At 35.7% G+C, this 22568-nt stretch overlaps 1 protein-coding gene across 1 annotated transcript in view; it reads right to left on the bottom strand.

The window, feature by feature from the left end:
- Window positions 1–22568, bottom strand: part of LOC121411823 (constitutive coactivator of PPAR-gamma-like protein 1 homolog) — a 50843-nt gene that overhangs the window by 4729 nt on the left and 23546 nt on the right. Inside the window, exons 3-14 of the mRNA XM_041604694.1 lie at window positions 17801–17883; window positions 16444–16663; window positions 14913–14950; window positions 13149–13213; window positions 9891–9915; window positions 8829–9011; window positions 8039–8204; window positions 7388–7643; window positions 5381–5492; window positions 2551–2757; window positions 1467–1653; window positions 151–244 (exon numbers count right to left, since the gene is read on the bottom strand). Of these exons, the coding sequence (XP_041460628.1) occupies window positions 151–244; window positions 1467–1653; window positions 2551–2757; window positions 5381–5492; window positions 7388–7643; window positions 8039–8204; window positions 8829–9011; window positions 9891–9915; window positions 13149–13213; window positions 14913–14950; window positions 16444–16663; window positions 17801–17883 (1636 nt within the window). The remainder of the gene's footprint in view (window positions 1–150; window positions 245–1466; window positions 1654–2550; window positions 2758–5380; window positions 5493–7387; window positions 7644–8038; window positions 8205–8828; window positions 9012–9890; window positions 9916–13148; window positions 13214–14912; window positions 14951–16443; window positions 16664–17800; window positions 17884–22568) is intronic.

The following is a 22568-nucleotide window of genomic DNA, read 5'->3' as shown; positions in this document are numbered from 1 at the left end:
TCCTTAATATAGAATCCCATGACTACGAAGGAAAAATAAAATTCTAAAACAGTCACTAAACTTTGAAGGATGATGTACAAAAGATCCCTGCTTTTATCAATGAGTAGTATATTATGGTTGATGAAATAACAAGAGAAAATGGATAAATACCTTCTTGGTCTTGACCCATCACTACCAGCCCATTGTGACGTCACCATCCCGGCAACTTCCAACTGACCACCACGAGCATTCATAGAACGTTTGTCTGATGAGGAAAAGGAGAGAAACAACCATATAGCATTGAAAATAATAAATTGAGGGATTGCAGAAATCTACAAGAACTTTGATATAGTTGAGACACCGATTCCCTTCAAATTGTGATATTTCAGCCACCAAACATGAGAAAGAAAAGGGGTTGATTCAATCATGCCAAGAATGATAAGAGGAAGACAAAGATTAATAACCTTTTAATGTTTTGTAGAGGCTCCAATATCAATCTTAATCAATTTGGAGGCTTCCATGGGCGTAGGTTTGGAGCTGAAAAGGACCATCAAATCCATTCGAGTATGTATACCAGTGAACAACAAACTGTTCACTACTCACTGTCGTCTGAATGCCTGCAGCAGCTTTTTCACTAAAAGAGTGATCCAATCTTGGAATAGTTTGAGTGCAACACTAGCAATGTCCTCCAGCATCAACTCATTTAACCCTATCTAGGCCGGGGGGAGCTGCTCGCTGACTTTTTACTTTCAAGTCTTGCGTTACTTTTGGGACCAATTTTGCATCACCCGAGTATGCGGTTCGGAAATTACGCAACTTTATATAAGTGCATGTCAGACCAAAAATTGCTCAAAAACGTGATTTCATGTACAAAGTCAATTTTGCTGGTCTAAATGTATGTATTTTATGCTGTTTATGATCTTAGAAGAGTATGATTTTGCATACTAATTATGCATAAATTAGCATAATTACTTAATTACGATTCGCATGAATCCCAGACCACATGCGTGCCAATTTTCGGATCGCGCGGTCGACGTCTCAAGGCCATATGAACTCCCAAAATACCCCGGCCTAGATAGGGTTAAACATGGATTAGATTCTTTTTGGTCAGGCAAACATTTTGAAATTGTCTGACATCCACGCCGGCACTGTACTTGTTTAGACTTCTAAGTGTTTATGACTGGGAGATCTACAGGACTACTTACCCTCCCGTACAGATGATGCTCTAGCTGAATCATAAAGATTAGGTAACTCTTTTCAGGACAAATTATGTCAAACAAAAATGTATGGTTTATTAGAAGCCTCTACGATTTAGCATGAATTTTTGAAAAGGGTAGAACTGTACAACTAGGTAAGTACAACTTTGATGCAGTTGAGACACCAATTCACTTTGAATTGTGATATTGCAGCCACGAAACATGAGAAAGAAAGGAGATTGATTCAATCATGCCATGAAAAGGGTAGTACTGTACAGTAAGCCAACTTACTTCTTCCCATGGGAGGCATGTGCATGGGATGCATGGGTGCACCCGGTCTCATGTAGTAGAAGTCTTGACCGGGGAACTGAGGTCCTGCAGGAGGGCCCATCTGAGGAATCATAGGATGTCTGAAGTTGAGCATCACGCCTTCAAGGATCACCTGCTTCATACGCTCTACCTTACCAACTTGGTCCATCTGAAACAGAAACAAAAGAGCAATGAAGAGATCAATATACAAGAACACAGGAGGTTGGAAATTTGTTTCATTTGATGAAACACCAGGGAAAATATGAGGCGTCTCATTTAGTGCACGGGCCGTATTCTGAAAATTGTCTTAGGAGAGTTATTCTTGTTATTCTTCAGAGTTTAGATGCAATCCATATTCTGAAAAACCTTGTATCTTTTGCTGAGCGCGTATGATGTCAGAGTTAGAATTATGTGTAAAGCTAAAACGGCTCATAAATATCTCTGTGCGCAAGATAACATATCGAGATAAAAGGTATTCTGAAAATTCTCTTTATCTTTGCGTTTCAACTTCCTTGCAAAATACAAGATGTAGAGGGCCTTGCAAAATAGAAAATGTAGAGGGGCTATTTATGTTACATGCGATATTTGTCCATCTGCAATAATAATTTTTTGCTGCATTCCACAAGAACATCATGGCAGACTATTCAGCAATTAAAAATTGGAATTCGAGATGATGAATCTTTTCAGAGAAAACATGTCTTTGAGAACAGTCACAATAATTCAAGCACAGAAGTGCACGAGAATAAGCGTCGGGGTGCAAGGAAATTATGACTCGTATCAGCAATGAGCTCAATTATTTTTCAGAAGAGACGCTTCTATGGGTTGACCTAAGCATATAAGAAGCTTATTGATGAAATATTGGGCATGTCAGAGATAAAATAGGGAACGTCCTTGCAGAGATAATTTTAGCGATAAGTGCATGCAAGGACATAGTTGAATGCAAAAATCTGGATAACGCACAGACATTTTAAAAAATATACCACTGGTCAGAGAAGACAGGACCTTTACGAACGACTAGAAGTTCAAACAAATGTTTAGACTGCACCTAGACAGGAATAAATCTTACCTTTCCATCACAGAGTTCTTTGAGGCTACCACACGTCATTGCCTTGTGAAGCTTATACTGGAACAGCTTGCCATCGAAATAGAGCCACGGGCAGCACAGATCCCAGGGAATGGGGGCGCCGCACGCGTCATTGGCAAAGATGGCCGTCTCAACACCACGCATGAACAAAGCAGCTAGCTGGACTCCACGGGCTGTGATGTTTGGTATCTGTTTAAGAATGAAGGATTGGAAAGAATGGAAATTAATTACTGGAAGCAGTGGCATATCTAGGATTGCCCCAGGGGGAGAGACACTTTGAAAGAAGTGAAATGCCTCTGGTAGTCTCGCCTGCATTATGCAATTAAAAACATTAGCAGTGTCAACAATATGACATCAACTTTCTACCCTTTGTAACTATGTAAATGTTTGACGATGATTGGCCTTTTCTGTGCTTTTAATTTGCCGATATGATTAATTGAAAACTTCTAGCTTTGGTAAATGTCCCATGAGCGAATATCACCAATCCATTTCATTAATATTTTGTGGATTTTGTGATTACAATATTTTACCATATCTGAATGTTTTCTGACCACTTCCCAAGAGCTGAATCATAAAATCACTATATTTGTAGGATAAAATGTCCACAGAGCCATTTTAAAAGAAAAAATACACTCACTCATTACTGAGAGAGGGTGCTTGATACCCTTATCAATTGAAATTTTAATTGAAGAAAAAGACAATGATTCAATGGTCACTGTATGTTTTGGTAGAAGTTTCTTTCATGTTGACATCACAATCAAGACACAAGTCCAGTTCAAAGTTACTAACATTCAACAATCGGTTGTATTGAAACAGACTGCTTCACTTTCTTTCTATACCATTGACAGACCCAACACCAAGAAGAATGCAGTCCAAGCAATGTATATTTATCACCCATTGTAATGTATATAACAGGTTCACATGAAAAGAATTCCTTAGTGAATGTTTCTTTCCAGTGGACCTAGTAACAGGGTATCCCATTCACATGTGATCAATGAATAGGCTGTAATAAAAGCTTTTTGACTGTTAAGAATCTGAATATACATGTAAGCCAGAAGAATATGGCGTGACAGGACAGGGGTCATATCCCATTCAAATAACTCATCAATATTCATGGCCTGATTGCAAGCGTGACAAGACATGGTCAACTTTTACTAACCATGAAAAAAACACATATACTCTTGACAGGTACATAAGGGAGGTTCGCCTAGGCCTTGGTTGGAGGCAGCCGAGCGCACAAGGCCAGGATACAGTGACACATGTAACCGACATCATGACATCATCATACAGCCATGTACAACACAAGACTATACAACATGCCTAACCTCTAACCTTTTCACTGTATCCTGGTCTTGTTATTATCTATTTATGCTGGCCTTTTTTCGCCAGCATAAATTGGTAATGCTAGTGGGGCTGCGTTTTCGACCCTAAATCATATTATGCTAATCATTTTGGGCATGAAATTGGCACCTATTTTTCCCACTTCTGCTTGCTTGGAAATTGGCTAACAGAAGTGAGAAATAGGTGCCAATTTCATGGCATTTCTTGTTAAAATAAATTGGGATATGCACTGCACAAATTTATGACAATGGACAGAATGAGGTGAAAGATGACATTTCATCTATCACCAAAGGAAGTATTCTGTCCATTGCACGAATTAAACAAATTCATTATTTGTTTTATATAGCAACTAAAAATAGATCCTTGTTATTTGACATTCATGAATGCAAAAGCGCATGAAGTGCGAGCGTGGTCTGGTGATTGTCGCGCTGCAAACACCCAAGTGTTTTACGTGTACCATAGGCGAGTGTGCAGGGGATAAAATCTTATGGATCCAAAATTGCACGGATGATGAATTCATTGTCACATGGGCTGAATGATCAATGTCAAACAACCAATAAAATGACAAGGATCTATCTAGGTGTCATACAATGCCAGATAGTTCTTTTCCTACCATATCTTTTTCAAATAGATAGCACTGACAACCCCCACCCCCCTTCCTGGTAAAACGTATGCCCCCAAAACCCAGTTGTTGAGATCACAGCTACATGAACTGTACAAGAATCAAAGGAAGGGGGTTGATCAATGGCTGTTAGACTGGACAAAACAGATAAAAAGTTTGGTGTAAAATGGGTTTTAAGTTTGGAATACAGGACAGGGAAACTTATCTAAAACAAAATAACATTGCCTTACTGTTACCACACAATTAAATCGTGGGAAAAAAATTCTTGTGCTTGAGCATCTCTTCTCAAATAGCCTTGCTATTTCTAATAGAGTTTTCCTTTTCTTTAGGGGAATGATCCGCGTAAGTAGGGACTCAGAATGGGGCACATTTTATTTGATGTTTTGGGCCCTGTTCCACAAAACCTGCAATTGACTTGGGCAGTCTTTTACTTGCCAATTCACTTTGCTGGAGGAATCTGTACCCAAAGAACATCTGCCTCATTATTCTTGTCTCCCTTGAGCCATTGAGTGGTTTATGGGTAGGTGTTTCATAAAGCTGTTTGTAAGTTATGAATGACTGGTGATATTTTCTCAGGAACTCTAGAAAATTCAATGCAAATTATTATATAAAGAAAGGACCATCAATCCATGTGAAGTCGCTCGTAACTTACGAGCAGCTTCATGAAACACCCACCAGGGGCCCGTAACACAAAGCTTAGCAATGATCGTAGAACATTTTTCTACGATCGATTGCATTGACTATAATGTACAATCAATCATAGAAATCAAGCATATGATTAGTCACTAACCTTTGTGTTACGGGACCCAGGTTGGGTAGACTAAGCCATTAATCTGTGATAACACTTACCTTGAGCTCTTGAAGGGCTGAAGGGTTGTTGAGGATCGGTGATACACTCTGGGCAAGAATCGCATCAAGTTCATGTTTACGGAACAATGGAGGGCTGAAGTGCAGTAAGTATCTGTGTAAACAAAGCAAATATATATATAGCAAACTTCTGTTTATTTCAGAAGAAACTTTTGTATTGCATAACCTTGAGTCGGTATATGAATTTTCAAATTCCTTTTTTTTCAGATTTTTTTTGGAAATGCAGCTGGGAAGTCTTAAAAAAATACTAGTTATTATTCAATACTTCTTTCAGTTTCAATGTTGGAAATGCCAGATAAACAACAATAATACTAATCCATTTGTAATGTACAAAGGGGAGGAGTTAAAGAGAAATGCCAGTAGTTGCAGTAAACGCTGATTTCATGAGAAAGTCTGTAAAACCAGGCTTAATTGTCAGAATATCATCGAGGATCTAGATCTGGTACAGTTACATAAACTGAACTTTGTGAAATCTTGAAATCTACGCTGAAAAACGTTCACACTGAAGATCACCAACACAGATAGGCACACGTGGGACAGTGTATTATTATTGCTGGAATAAAGACCCGACGGAAGTGACCGAATCAGCGCTTATTTTGCTTATTTCTCACCATTCACATAATTTCTCCCAGAATCCTCTGGCACATATTTTTTATTCATACAAACAGACACTTGGGTGGTCATTATATTAGATTCTGTAAAAAGTCATTTTGAGATCGTTACCAAAACTGGAATTTATCTTTAATTCGGGCCATAGAGCCCCACAGCCTGTGTTTTGTGTGTGTATGTGTTTTGGTTTTTCTTTTCTACTTAGTTTGGGTTTTTTTTATTGCAGGTTGATACGCTTACTGTGCCAACACTTTTGACTGGAATAATGTAACTTGGGTACATCACTCAAGACACCAAGGAAGGCAAGGGGATTATATTAATGTATGCAAACGGGAAGCCAAGATAGGGACGACTGAATGCATCCATCTTGGAGCAAGTTTGCAAACTGGGAACAATTACGTTGCTATCAAACCAAAGATCTCCTGCAAATCCCAAAGGGATTTGTGCAAGGACCACAAGGTTCCACTATGTATCAATGAAAAGGGGATTGTCCTCCAAAGAGGTCAAAAGCACCATGGGGGTCTGTTCATAGACTACCCGTGCTGCAACACTAGTCTTGGTACATACACCCTTTGATGAAAATTCAATGTGTATTATGAGCTTTAGAAATAAATCATTTGATCTAAGTAAGAAAATGACAATGTTTGGAGTTAGTCAATCTACGATCCTACTGTTCATCAACAACATATTTGCACTATAAATATTGTTAAGATGACAAAACAATATGATATCATTCTATTGGGTAATTCTTATAAGACTACATGTTCAGAGCACTGCATTCTGGGGCCCGTTGTATAAACCTTTAGCCTTTTTCCATGTGTGATTTTTAATGGCATAATTTTGTTTGCCAGAGTTTTTGTACGGCAAAAGTTTTATGCAACGGGCCCCTGGACAAGGAACAGGGACCTTTTTTTTTTTACCAAGTATTTTTAGCAAATTCAAGACTGAAGTTGCATGTTTTTCAAAGATATTCTTCAAATCATAGATTTCAATCAGCTAGTAAGCTCAGGTATTTTCATTCATTAAGTAGACAAACAAACCGAATAAGATGATATCCATCTCACATATTGAACTTGAAATAAGCCAAGAACACTGTAATCTTACTTACACAGTACAAAAATCACACTGTACATGCTACTATCAACACTTTGATTTTTGTCTTTATTGTAAATAACTTGGAATTTTGAGTGCTACACAGACTGAACTCAAAAAGTGCTTTCATTTGAGTATCCTCTTCAAGCACTTACAATGATTTCCAGGGCTTGGTTAGAATATTGAGTGCCACTATGTTTCAGGCAAAAGAGTAAAGAAGGAATTATTTCATGACTCATATTAAATTTTTTTTCAAGGGATAAGTCAGCAGTGAACTTGAAAACCAACCTGACCACACAGCAGAGGATGAGGGCATGCTTTGGAACGTAAGGTGTCTTCATCATGGACGGCATATCACTCCTGAGGCACGAGAGGAACGCTCTCAGCCGGTACTCCTTGTCTTCGGGTTCCCGACCCAGCCAAAGCTTGATGAGAGGAGGTGGTGCCCAGTCCTTGGCCGGGATGGCACAGACAACGTCAGGTTTCTGGATGGGCGTGTCTCGCCTCGACCACCATTCCTTCACGCAAATCTGAGGACCTTGATCTGAAGTAAATGATGAAATTCAAGTTCAGATTCAAAACAAGAAACATCAATAACAAATTTTCATGTTTTATTTGTCTCTATATTCATGGTTTGACTTTGCGTTAGGCATAACATGGCAATGGATAAAAGTGAAATTAACTTATATTTATTGGCATTTAAAATCTGATTTCATAGAAAGGAAATACGAAAGTTGGTGTGTCTGACATCTTTACATCTCTCACTTGCATATTATCTGTGTTGTTCAGAAATCAAGTAAACCTTTTAGATTATGTATCCTATTTTAAAATTGTATCATATGTTAATGAAATTAAAAGTGCTTTGTTGATTCTTAGCTTTTTTTTAATTTACATTTCCGTCTGCATGGAGTTGGACTTCAATGAATGTAGATACCTTACCTTGGTGATCTCCAGAGCCATTCTTTTGCATCATCTCTTCGTTGATTTGAGAGATACTGAAGAGGATCCCATACACCATCTGACGAACGGGACGGTACAGCTGGACAGAACAAGGGAATTCCCCGCTTAGCTCGTCCTCCAAGATTGAATTCAACTTGATCTCACCCTACGTGAGGAGTAAAATCAAAATTGATTGGAGAATTAACTTGTTGATCTCAAACAAAGTGATTTTGAAGAGGAATAGCTGAAAACGAACAAGGCATTCTGCTGCGTTGTCAGGCATCTTTCCATGCAATGATAATACACCCACCTACATGTGCATATTTGTCTTCGCACTTTGTCCTTGATTTTTCAGCTTCGATTTCATGATTCATAGGGCTACCGTTTAATAAGACTAAATCTTTCTCATGACAATGATAAAGGGAGCATTAATATTGGTTTTAATGAATTTCTCAGAAAATCACAGTTTGCTGCAACTACCCGAGTTAAGCTTCAATAATCACCTTATCACCTAATCGAATCTATCATGCAACAAAATAGCGCCACTATTTATTTTATAACCTTGGGGTTCATTACATTTCGAAACCTGGGGAGTTCCGATAAGTCCTGTTTTATCCAACAGTTACCATAGTAACAGTGCTTCTCAGCCAATCAGAATCGAGTAAAGTTGTCAGACCCGACAACTTGCCAGAAGACTGATGTTGATGAAACGCTCCCCTGGACAAAGATACTGCATTTAAGACGAAGTCACATGCATGATGCAAAATTCGCGAAGGGGAATGCCACTTACGGATGTGAGAACCTGAAGGACTTGCGGTGCCATCTGTCCCTGGTCGTGTCTGTGTTTGGCGATGCGGATCAACTCCCTGGGTACCATGGGGAGGGGTGGGGCCGAGGCCTGCAGGAAGGCTGGGGTAGGTTGCTCCATCAGGGATGGGATGTTCTGGTGGGGGGACGGTCCATTGCCGGAGTTCTTAACCGATAGAAAAATCAACAAGTTCCACACTATTAAAAAACTAGTAAGGGATATTAGAATATGTTGATGTATACTATGAAATATCTAAAGTTCCCTGACAACAACATCTCCAGGGGGGTGTTTCACAAAGATTTAAGTATGACTTACGTCTCACTTAAATGCCGACGTGCAATCTTATTGATCAATACACAGTAGTGGCATTATCTGACAAATACTGTCATGTCATTTATACTGCACGCAACTAGGCATTTAAGTGCAACTCTAAAAGTCATACTTAAATCTTTGTGAAACACCCCCCAGAATTATAGCTAGAGTTCTGAACTCCAGTCAACTATGGTGTAAGTTTGGGCTAAAACTATGGAAAGCCATACGTGTTAAAACAGTTGTTTACAATATATGCTTTTTGCGAATTCGCTGGGATGGTTCCCATGTTTTGAAGGGAAGAAACTATTTAATCTATCATTTCAAAATGGTATGTAAATGCTTCGAGTCATAAATGTGATTATAAATTGATATTTAGATATAAAAGAAACCAGTGTTCAAAATATGGGCCATGGAGTCTCTGTTCATTGACTTTGACACATGTTCACCAAGCTTTTAGCAGTGCAAAAAAGATAATCAAAGAAATCAAATACATTTACAAATCTCATAAACTACGATCCAATACAAAGAATAAAAATACCAAACACTGCTTTATTTTCAAATCATTCTAAGAGATTTTCAAGGTGGCCATTCCAGTTTTCATACCCACATGCAAAGCATTAGCATTCTCTATGGTTTATGATAAAAATTCATCAGTGATACATTTTATGATTAAGCCATACATGATGTTCAAGTAAAACTTTAACTCTAATGATTAGAAGAAAGAATATTTACCTCATCCTGGTCTTCTGATTTTTGTCTGAAATCAAAGATTAAAAAATAATAATCATCAATGAGGTACACAAATTAATTCATAAAAATGCAAGGTAAAATATATTGTAAAGAATGAATTTTCTAAGTCTACTAGTTCAAATCTTGAGCAGTAAACAATTCAGTTCTATTTAAAAAATATAATAACGATAGGATTCTGGTAATTCATGGTTTATACAATAGACAACGTTTTCAATTAGATTTGTGAGGGATGTGCAAGAGCTAATTCTCAAATCCTTCAGTCTCATTTGCATTTGGTCGCATTTCATAAGTTGGGTATGCAAAAAGGGTGGCGTATGAACAATTTTCCACACAGTGCCATGGATAAATTGTTGCTACATCACAGCATCTTGACCAAATTTATTGAGTAATATCTCATTTTGAAGCTAGAACTATAGGCTAAAATATTACTATGAATTAAATCAATACAATATCAGGAACAAAAACTATAGCACATTAAGTTTGAAGTAACAGGGGTGGCGGAGCCGGTGGATGCGGAGCCGGTGGATGTGGTAAATGATAAAATATTAATTAAACCTAATTAAAAAATTTACTATAATATGTAATATGACTGTTATCCTCATATTTCTGGGTGTTTTACAGCAGGGAACAACTAAATGTCATAAAAATTTGACAATTTTGAAAATATGCAGCAATGGAATACATGTGTATGTCAGCTCTGATCTGCAACCTAATCAATTAGTAAACCGGAGAGATTTGGTTAATTATCTAATTTGTAATCTTAGTTTTTAGTACAAATGTTGTGTATCATTGCAACAAACATTTCTACCCATGATATTGTCATTTTGCCAAGCATATAAATACAGTGACAGGTATTTTTGGGGCAAAAATGTGAAAGTAAATACTGTTAATTAATTAGTGTAATTAATATGCATACAATAATAGATAATTATTTAATTTTTGGTACAGATTTAATTATTGATGTTTAAAGATTATAACTGCAAAATACTAGGGTGATCCAACGTTGCATTAACTTTTGACACCATTTTATGTGCAGCAGGTCCAATTTGAGAAAAAACACATTTCAAAATCCACATTTACATTGACGTCTATGTAATAATTAGCTGTTAGTCATTTTAAGGAAAAATAAAGGTATTCGAGACTTAAAACTTTCATTATTTAGAGATTGGTAATAGCTATAACATATCAAAAAATAAAATTTTTGACCATTTTTACCCTGTTCGCGAAATTGGACCACCTTATGACATGCGACCATTTAAAGAATGCCAGAAACACAGCTGTGATTTAAAAACTAACAACTAGATCCACATTTTTATGTGTTTTTGCAGTCAAATTTAAACATGATTTGCATCATTACAAGAACACACCCAAATTTGCTGCAATTGCATTTGGAAACTACATCTCTTTAAAACAGATAATATCTAAATATACTTGAGTTAATAGGTGATTTTGAATTCAGTGTTTGTGTTGGTGCAAGACTAGCTGGTATGAATCCGATTGCCAACCCTCGTTCCAACGGTAAATTGCCAATTCGTCTACTGCCAACTCATCCACTGACCACATGGTCCACTTTCATTTAGTCTAATGCCATTCCATACATAAACATTTTGTCCAATTACTAACAACCATTTAGTCCAATAACCATTTGGTCCAATCATCACTTCGTCTAATCACCATTTCGTCTTTTAACCAGTTGGTCTAATATCCATTTCATTTTCATTCATTTTGCACAATTCAACACTTAGTCCAAATGGTATATGGACTAAATGGCTATTGGACTACCGTATTTTCCGGAATATAAACCGTGGCTGTGTATTAACCGCACCCCCAAAATCGGGAGGCAGTATAAAAAAAAAAATGACAAAGCGAGTTTAGTAATTATTTGGATGAGCAAATTCTACTGACAGTTTTTGATAGACCAAAAGATATATTACTAATTTTTGTATTTTAAAAAATGGTTACTTTATTCTTTAACTTTATTTTTCAAAGAATATAAATTATTTCTTTGTAGAATAAAGAAAAAAAGACCATGAAATGGCAGTATTGTATATCAAACTTATAGTCTAAAAAGGGGAAAAGAAAACAAAAATGTTGAAAGTGAGGGGGGAAAAATGAATAGAGGACATTTTTTATTGCCTAATTTCTAACCGATTACGATCGATTACGATTACATGCCTATTGTAAAGCATTTTCAATGCACTTTTTAGGTGTAAAAAAATAAGTTTTCATTACAAAAAAACAGGGTTTTTTTAAGGAAAAGGTGACCATAAAATGCCATTTTTTAATATCAAAATTATGGTATAAAAAGGGAAAGTTTTTTTTTTAATATTGAGAGAAAAACAAAAGAAATAAAGAATAAAGGACATTATTTATTGCCTTTTTAATAACCGATTACGATCGATTACGATTACATGCCTATTAAAGAGCATTTCCCATGCAATTTTAGTTGAAAAAAAAAGTTTTCATCATAAAACAATCAGTTTTTTTTTGAAAACATTTTTAAATTGATAGTAGTTAAATAAATAATATAAACCAATCTTTACAAAGAAGATTTTTCAAAGAAAACTTCGCAAAATATGCTCCCTATTTTTAGTAACCAACAAATAATTATACATTAAATATTCTATATAATTGTTGGTTCAAATGCAAGTTATACTACCGACAAAACATAGTCAATTTTCTGACGAAATTGTGTTGTTTCTGTGTATAAACCGCACCGATATTTCAAGATTATTAAGCGGGAAAAAAGGCGCGGTTTATACACCGGAAAATACGGTAACTGTTATTAGACAGAATGGCATTAGACTAAACAAAAGACCATGTGGTGAGTGGACGAACTGATAGTAGACCAAAGATAGTAGACAAGTTGGCAGTTGGATGAATTGGCATTAGATGAATTGGAAATATACCACTCCAACATCAACCTTGAAATCAAACTTTGCATCTGGCACCAGCCTCTTTTTAGGTTGGGTGCCATGACTGATGTTACAACTTGCCCAACAAAAGCAGTCAAAACAGAACTTGAGATCATCCAGAGTATAATAGCACCAGCATATTTTTAGCAAGGGTTGGTGTAGAACTCAGATAAACAACCAAATACCAATATCGAAATCAAGCACTGTATCTAGCACCATCCCCTATTTCAGGTGAAGTGCTGAGGTTGGTGTCACATATCTACCTGACGCCAACACCTGCTCTCAACATCAATAGTGAAATAATTTAGTATACTATATAACTCACCCTTGGTCTTTGTCATCAATGGAAACCTTGCCCATTGCATTCTCAATCCTCTGCATATCAGAACCCTTTCAATAAAAAGATACATAATAGGTAGAATTTAAGATTGTACCAAACATGAGAAATATGTTTAATAGGCAGAAGTAAATAAGAGAAAAGGTCAATATATTCCATGATTTCAGGTGACAATTACACCAAGCCAGAAATATTAAATTCAAAAAAATAAATAATTGAATTTGACAAAATAGGTAATTAAACAGTACACATTCATAAACCGATATGAAGATATTGTCTGTTCCAATCTCCATAAATCTAATGATTATAAGCTTCCAAAGAAGAGCTTTCATTTTTAAACTTGCCAATTTTACAATAAACGCCTTTAAAAAGACTTTAACTTGTTTCATTCATTAAAAATTTTCCTATAATCAGGGTTCTGATGATTTGTTGTATATTGATTTAAAATTATTGCAAAATCAATATGCATTTTTTCAAATCCTTACATGACGGAGTAGGGAGCTTTGAATTTCCAATCAATAATGCAGAATCTTCTGATTTGACATGATAATTTTACTTTCATAATGCAGATAAACAGAGATATATAAGAAACGTCTTTAAGATATTAACCAATACCCGTGGGAGAGGCTTTTTAATTTTTCCATTACACTGCTCACTCAACAATTTTAAGAATCAATTACCTACAAATATTTTTTGGCATTGATTGAAAGAATACTAATAAAGTAAAAATGGGAATATTGTGTAAAAGAAAATATAAAATCTAATGCATTTTATGTGATTTTAGAGGTCTGCATCAATACATATAAACTCCAAACTATGATTACTTTGCTCTGGTCGGGGTTGAGTTATTATAACATACATCACTGGAAAAGCAGTTCAGTAGTTCTTCCATACACATCCCATTATCTTTGGAAGTATATTGCTAATAAAACTAAAGAGATCCGATGACCACAACTCTAGTCAGTTTACACACAGGAAAAACCCTCTTCAACAGAAACATTCTGGCTGCAACCCAATTCCACTTACGTTTCCTGGCGTTGCAGTGGAAATACAGGAAGTACAAACAATGCTCAATTGCTTGCAATGGATGTACAAAATCGGATCCAATAAGTTGGAAATAAATAATGAAAGATGATTCTTAAAAATAAATTTGAAAAGGGGGGGGGGGTGACGTGTTAATGTTTCCATTATATCAATATCATCAGTGGTGTACATGTAGCAAACCTTGGAATACTATATTTGCCATTGATTTTTTGAAAATATTTTAGGTTACTTTCACAATAATCATGTGGCTGCTAACTCCTTAAATCCATGAGATTCTGAATACAGCCTCACTTGTAAGGGAAGATAATATATCAAGGAAGAGTATACTCATATGTCTGTTAATATGCATTTAGTATCAAAACCCTATTGATCACGTGCAACACAAATGGGTGGGTTTTTTTCCTGATACATTTTTGGTCAATGAATTCAGCTGATACAGGTTAAATTTAGTAAAGAAAGACCTTTTTAGTTCAAGTCTTACATTTTTAACATGAGACATCTTGTGCCCAGTTTCATATGATTATAGTAACTTGCCATTAGGGTAAATACCATGTTAACAGGTTACGCAGCCAATCAAAATCTTCCATTGCAATTACCTTTATGGCAAACTTACAATTGTAAATCTCCATAAGACGGCCCCTGGAATTAAAAGATAAAAAATGCAACTACGCTAGACAAGCACAACTTCAACTGATATTTGATATTTACCTTATTGGGTTTCTGGGATCGGAAGTTAAACCGTGGTCCTGGAGGAAACACACAAAAGCAAAAGATATTGATATGAAATGAATCAAATAGCTGTTGTAGTCTGTCATGAACTTCCTTTTATTTCAAGAGTATTAAGTTTATTTCTTAAAGGTCAAGTCCACCCTGGAAAAAAAGATGATTTGAATAAACATAGAAACATCAAACTAGCATAACGCCGAATATTTCATCAAAATTGGATGTAAAATAAGAAAGTTATGACAATTTAAAATTTCGCTTATTTTTCACAAAACAGTGATATGCACAATTACTCAGTGACATGCACATGAAACAGACGATGATGAACCTCACTATTTTTGATTTTTTGAAAAATCATACAATACTTATTTTTTACAGATTTGAAAAAGAGGAACAACTTGACTGAACCATATAGAATTAAACAATGCTAATTCCACATGTTCAAGAAGGAATTAATCGTTGCTTCACTTGACAATCAGGAGAAAATTAGAATATTCCATATTTCATATCATAAAATACAAAAGAAATAGTGAATGGATGATGTCATCAGTCTCACTTGCATACCAACCAGGATGTGCATATAACTGTTTTTGTGAAATTAAGCGAAATTTTTAAATGTCATAACTTTCTTATTTTACATCCCATTTTGATGAATTTTTTAATGATATGCTTGTCAATTTTTATTCAAATCAACTTTGTTGGGGTGGATTTGTTCTTTAAACAGTATGAATTAAAAGTATTTCAAGGGGAAGTTCACCCTGAAGAAAAGTTTGAAGAAAAATACCAGAAAAAAAGTAATAAAAACATCAGTGAAGATTTGAGGAAAATCCATGAATGATTAAGAAAGTTATTAGAAGTTTATGTTTTAAAATTGTGATGTCATAAACGAGCAGCTGTCCCATATGTTATGTGCCCATATGTTATGTAATATAAAATGCATAAATCCCAAATTTTTATGATTTGTGATGACTTATTTCGGTTTTATTTTTAAGAACAGGTGTGAAATAATTTGTCTATTGATATACTGAAGGTGCAGTAAAAACCATTCAATTTTCTGAGAAAATGGCATTTCATCCATTCAAATCATATCACAACTGGTCATTAAATCAAATGAAATCACACAGTAAAATTAAAATCAAATGAAAGAACTCAGTAATATCAAATTGAATCAAATCACACCCAGTCAAATCAAATCATATCCAGTCTTTATTAAACTTGAATCAAATCACACAGTAAAATCAAAACACAAATTAAATCAAATCAAATCACATGCAGTCAAATTAACTAAAATCACATCACACAGTAAAAACAATAATCAAATCACACAGTAATATCAAAACACAAATTAAATCAAATCAAATCACATGCAGTCAAATTAACTCAAATCACATCACACAGAAAAAACAAATCAAATCACACAGTAATATCAAATCAAATCAAATGAGTATCATATAAAATCAAATCAGATCACACCCAGTAAATGAAACAATATGAAAGTAAAATCAAACTAACTCACCTTTTCTGTGTCTGCTCCAAGCATCTTTGGTCCCTCTCCAGTAGAATTCCACACTGGCCTTGAAGTGGCGTATCTTCTCATCGATACAACCCTTGTATGTGTGGAATACGTCTTGTCCAATGGCATCCAGGTCATACATATTGGTGATGTTGCGGACGTAGCCCGCCACCAGTGGCAAGATGGCATCAAGAGGTGGCTGGACAAGCTGCTGGGCTCTCATCTAGTCACATAAAACAAAATCAATTCAACATTCCCAAATTCAAATATCTTTAATTATTAATGGTGACATGCACAATGATGCAACAACAAATGTCTGGTGCTAACTACCCCTATTAAAAGCTACTAGAAATATAATTGCAAGATCATGAATCATGAACAAGCATTTATGGGACTGAGAAAAAAAATATATATACAACCTGAAGATTTCTCTGTAATATTAAAAGCCTAATTAATAGTGAACTAGTAATATTGAGTACATTATTGGTTTTAGTCAACCAATTGTAGAAACAATGGAAAGGGGGAAAAAAATTCTTGAATTCCCACTCTGCATCTCTTCACTTTCTTTTTGAGGGGAAGCTCAACCCTGGTGCAGATTTAATCAAAACAAAAACAAAAGAAATATCGTGAAAATTTGTTGAAAATCCATCAAAGATTAACAAAGTAAAAATCTAGGTTTGTGTGATGTCACATGCGTGCAGCTCCCAAGCTGAATCATGTGACGTCACACAAACCTAGATAAATATTAAAATGCAATTTTCTCATAACATTCATAATTTTACTCGTCCATTATTCATTAGAACACCGGATACATCATTCTATCCCAGCTACAGAAACAAAAATATTTCATACATCATGAACCATTAAAAAAATGAAAATTATGGAATTTACAGTACGTGACAAATGGGGCAACGAATTTATATCTATAACAAATCTTGACTCTCTAGCTCTTTGATGGATTTTCAACAAATCTTCACCAACATCTTTCTGTATTATTTTTATATCTTTTATTAGAACACCTATATTGTCTGGGTGAACTACCCCTTTAGTAGAATAGCACATTTTAGCATCCTCTTTGCAGATCTATGCTTTCTGCAACATTGAGAATCTATTAAAAATGCCCGTCAAATCACAATGGACAGATTAGAGGTCATCATTTTAAGATTCGGACTGGACAAAAACTGCAAATTAGTCGTGTGTCAGAAGAGTCAGACGACACTGCTGGTTTATATTCATCTATTTTTTTACAAAAGACTGTTTTGTTATGAAGGGCTTTGACAAAAGATTCTCTGCGTTATCATAGAAAGCGTCTGCGAAGTGATTGCTAAAATGCCCTAATGAAAGATGCGAGAGAACATACCCTGAGACCGTTAAGAGGATGATCAGGTCCAAGGAGTGACCAGTGGAACAGTGTTAACTCCTCATCAAGAAGGATGTGATTGCCTGCAAATCAAAACAAAAATAAAAATACACAAAGGTTTTTAGAACAAGAATCAAAGCAGTATTACATGTACACATATTTGTAAATCAAAACATCACTCATTTCATGGTCAGATAAAATGAAAGATTCATACACATTTTGTATGAAAGATACCTGATAGGAAAGCCAAAAGACATAATTCTACTCTGGCAGTCTTACCTCCATTATGTGATTCAATAAACTTCATGTATATAATAATTATTTAGAAAATCACCATTCATATAACAAAATCTAATTATATTCTAAATTCCAACCCATGAAGTGTTATGGCAGAATTTGCTCCAAAACTGCATAACTGGTATTTTGAAAATGCATTTGAGAAGAGGAAACAACATTTCTAAACAATATTTCTGCTTTCTCAAGGCCTTTTTTTAAATCCATACAAATGATGATCTGAAAAGATCTAGATTGTTAAAATTAACTACGCATACATGTACAAATGCTAAAAGATTTACCCTATGGATTTAATTTAGTAGCAGTAACAAAAATTATATTGGGTACAACTCAAAATCTTCAATAAAGAAAATTGTTCAAAACCAGTAAAAATAGGGCTCTATTTTTTTAGCAATACTTGAATGAAAATCTATCATTTTTTTTTTGAAAATGCAAATATTTTGGAAGACAAAATCATCACCTCATACATGTACACATTCATCTTCATTTGTCATTAGTGATTAGAATGCGCAGTGCAAAATGGGTTAAGAAGACTGGCACATATAAAGGAGATTAGATGCTGTGAGTCACAATCAACTGATCAATATTCCATCCATGGTCATCACATTCTCTCCTCTTCCAGCTAAGGAAGAGATGCAGCAGACGGGGATTTCAATACCTCCAGCATCGACTGCTCGCTAGCTCGCTCTGGGAGTGACTAAATGTTTACACTGGAGGGCTTCTTTGTAACGTGCTGGGAGATCGGGGAGAACATTGCGGCATGGTAATTTGTGTCCTACGACAAATCCCGCCCTACACGTACAGAGTTTGTTCAATATATGTACCCCTTTCATAACGAGACCCTCCTCCGTTTAAAGATGGTGAAAGACACAGGTAAAACCCTTCCTGTTGATCTTAAGTAGAGAGAAGAGGTGGTAAGGTTGAGCAGTGAAGCACTTGAACTTTGCAGCTTAACAACGTCAGATATAGAAAACGTAAAGCTCTATCATACATTTCATAATGACGATGAAGAGAAGGCAGTATGAAAGGATTTCTTACCCTTTGAGGAGATGAATGAATGCATGTTCATAAAATCATAAAGTGAGTTTCAGCAGGTAACAGGAAAGAGCACACTATAAATAAGGTAGATTGATGTGTGTCTTGTCCCGAGTTTTAGCCTAACATGTGCAGCAAGATGAATTAAAATTTACTTTCAAATTTTATCTTGTAAAAATCACATTTTTAAGTTACTCAAGTGCAAAAGAAAAACATTAATAATTCATTTACCCGAGGGTTCACAGATGTTTGCACCACCCATTCCTTTCTGTGATTTTCACATTTGCCACAATAATCCTGATCATGATATATGATTTTCACATCCTCTTTAGAGATTGACTCATAACTGAATTTCATATATCTTCTATAGATGCTACCTGAAGTCAGGGAAGCCAGTCAATTTCACTCACTGGGCCTGAAAAGGAGCCCAACATGTCTAATTATATGCAATGCAATACAAGGTCTGAAAAAGCCTGAAATGGGAAGTTATCGGGGTCTCTGAAATCGGGCAAAAGCCAGGATGGCATCCTATAAGATGCGTAGAACACACTTTATGTAGACACCAACAGGTATGATAGTCATGTACTTGCGTTTGACTGTGGGGTATTAATACAAATGTGCTTTACTCTCATACTCCAAATGCAACCAGCCTTCGTCCTACATGTTTGGAGTAGACTGCTTCCTACATGTATCATACGTCCTACTAGTAGGATCCATTCTCCGATCCAAGGGACCTTATCCAAGGGATATGCACAAATAAATGTCTCGGTCTTTGGACATCTTGTCTTGTAGTTTTTACTTGAATAAATCTGAGTAAATGGCTCTGCAGAATCATACAAAACTCATCTTTTCATCGCTCGATGTTGCATTTTAACAGACATTTAATTTTACCACATGATGTAAACAAAAATGCTTGAATACAACTGTGTTTTGAAATAAATGTCTTTGGAAACTGATTCTAGGTTGAATAATTGTGGCTTGAATGGAAATGTGTTTTGAAATTAGTCTTTGATAGCTGTTTCTGGGTTGAAAAATATTCGCTTGGATGCAATCACGTTGGAAGTAATGTCTCTGGAAACCGGTTCTGGGTTGAAAATTGTCGCTTGAATGCAACTCCTGAAATGCGACCCAATGAATGTGTGACTCACTAACCTGTTATCACTGGATTGCTCTGACTTGATGAAAAAACTTTCATCAGGGATGGTGTGTGCTAATGATGAGTTATGCATGTCCGTGAGTGAGAGAGTTCGTTCAAGTAAAAGTTTGGAAAATGTGAATGACTGTGCCACCAGACTGTCCCCCCCCCCCCAAAAATACTTAAATGATCTGGTAAGATTATTGTCTGATCCATCGTGTTCATGTTTGTTAGTCTCTGGCTCTCCATGTTTCGTCTGTCTGGAATCTGTCTTTTTTTTCAGCTGATTTGTTGTCTTCTCTCTCAGTTAATGAAACTTTTTAAATATTTATTTGCCTGCAGTAATTTCAAAATTTACTTTAATGCAAAAAGTCACCAATGCTACATGTGTAGGAGGGGTTTCAGGACAGTGATTTTCCACAAAGACAGAAGTAGCCAATGAGCCATGTGGAAAAGCAAATTCATCTCAAAACTTGATTTTCCCCAATTTTCATCTAATATGAAGAATATCTTTCAGCCATTTGTTTGTTGAGATATTACTAACAGAATATAAATTTCAGGAGAACAATATGCTCCCTTAGTGCTTTGCTTTGCAAAGGAAAATGTAAAACTGCCCTTGTCTTAAACAGAAATGCCAAACATGAACATTGCTTGGAGTCAGATAAATATTCATAATCTTTCTTTATTTCCTTTTTTCCTTCTCCTGGCTGGCAAAGGAACAATGAATTTGGGGTGGGCTACAACTCTACCCCCCCAAAAAAATAAAAATAAAACCTAAAATATATTTAATGATGAACTTTCCCCCTGTTGGTGAAACTAAGTCTGTGATTCAACACCTGGATTGATCTTCTATTCATGCCAATGTTTAATCTTCCTTTAATAAGATATGACGACACAAATTAGAGCAATCATCAAAGCATCTGGAGAAGTACTTAATTACAGGACAATATACCGCTACTTGGCGATCTTCATTGACCTCCACAATTACCAATTATTGCAACCGAACCCACGCATTCACTAATCGTTGCTGGTATACAGACAGACATGCTTCCTCAAGAAGGCAAATGTTTCCAACCGGATGTGGTAGATCAGAACTTGACTACAAACTGCTTTGATGTGTACGTGTAGTACATTTTGGCATCTTTCCACGTTTGTCTTCTTCAGTGTTGAGATTTAATTACCACAAGGGCGGTGTGGTTTATGAAAAGTGGTATAAAATTACTTCTTGGGGAAAGGGCATTTAATTGTAAATGTACATAAAAGATAATAACTTAAAAAAATGGGGGAAAATGATAACCAGTAAATAGAAATAGTCATTACAGTAAAGACAAATGAAAGTAGTTGCAAACTTGCAGTAAACACTGATTTCACGAGAAAGTCTGTAAAACCAGGCTTAATTGTCACTACAGTGCGTATCAAAAAAAAGTTTACACTTGGAAAGAGCCCTGGGAATTAAAAAATATACAACATGTGGGTAATTTTTTCACATATAATCTTGGGTTTGGGTCTCATCTATCCAATGAAAGTAAAAGTTTTGACAGAATGTTACACTTGAGTGAGCACTCTCCATTTTTGTAAAGCTCGCAGAAATCTGTTTGCGCAGAAATGCTTGTTTTCATGCTGTGTCAAGGGGAAAGGGCGAAATCAAACTTACCCTGCGAAGCGTTTCTCATAAATTTCCCTAGCACTTTTAGCCAATTGTATAAAACGGATACATTCAAGCATTTGTAACAATTTTGCCGCCTAAATTGAAATTTCAAGCACAACCTTTACCCTTTTTGTGCCAGCTGGATATGAGGACATAACTGAATCTGAAAAAAAGTTTACATCAGACATCTCCAGCATTTTTCACTAAGTTTTTATCACTTAAAGTGGGTTTACATTTCATTTTTCATTTAATACTTGTTTCTCCACACATTTCCCAAGCTTGACAATGATTAACAAAATGAAAATCAATCCTAAACCATTTCATGTAAATCACAGTTCGGTGTAAAGCAAATATCAACACGATGGCCTCAGTGTGTGGGGTGGGGCGCAATGCACTCTTCGAAGTGTTTTGGGCAAGGAAACAAGTTTAAAAAGGTAAAAGATATGTTCAAATCATTTCTACTAGCTAATTTCAACGTGTTCTTCATGATTAAGGTCTACTTTTATTCGCATAATTATTTCATAGTTCTGCGCAAATCATTTTTCACTAACTTTTCAAAAGTAATTGGTGCTCACTCAAGCGGAAATATTTTTTGCAGATATATCGTCATTTGTTTTAATGGATCTGTACCAATGGTAAAATGTGGAAAAATCGTC

Source organism: Lytechinus variegatus, chromosome 3 (genome assembly GCF_018143015.1).
Source record: "Lytechinus variegatus isolate NC3 chromosome 3, Lvar_3.0, whole genome shotgun sequence".
NCBI lineage: Eukaryota > Metazoa > Echinodermata > Echinoidea > Temnopleuroida > Toxopneustidae > Lytechinus > Lytechinus variegatus.
The sequence above is the reverse complement of the archived record's forward strand: the minus strand, read 5'-3'. Positions and strand labels throughout refer to the sequence as shown.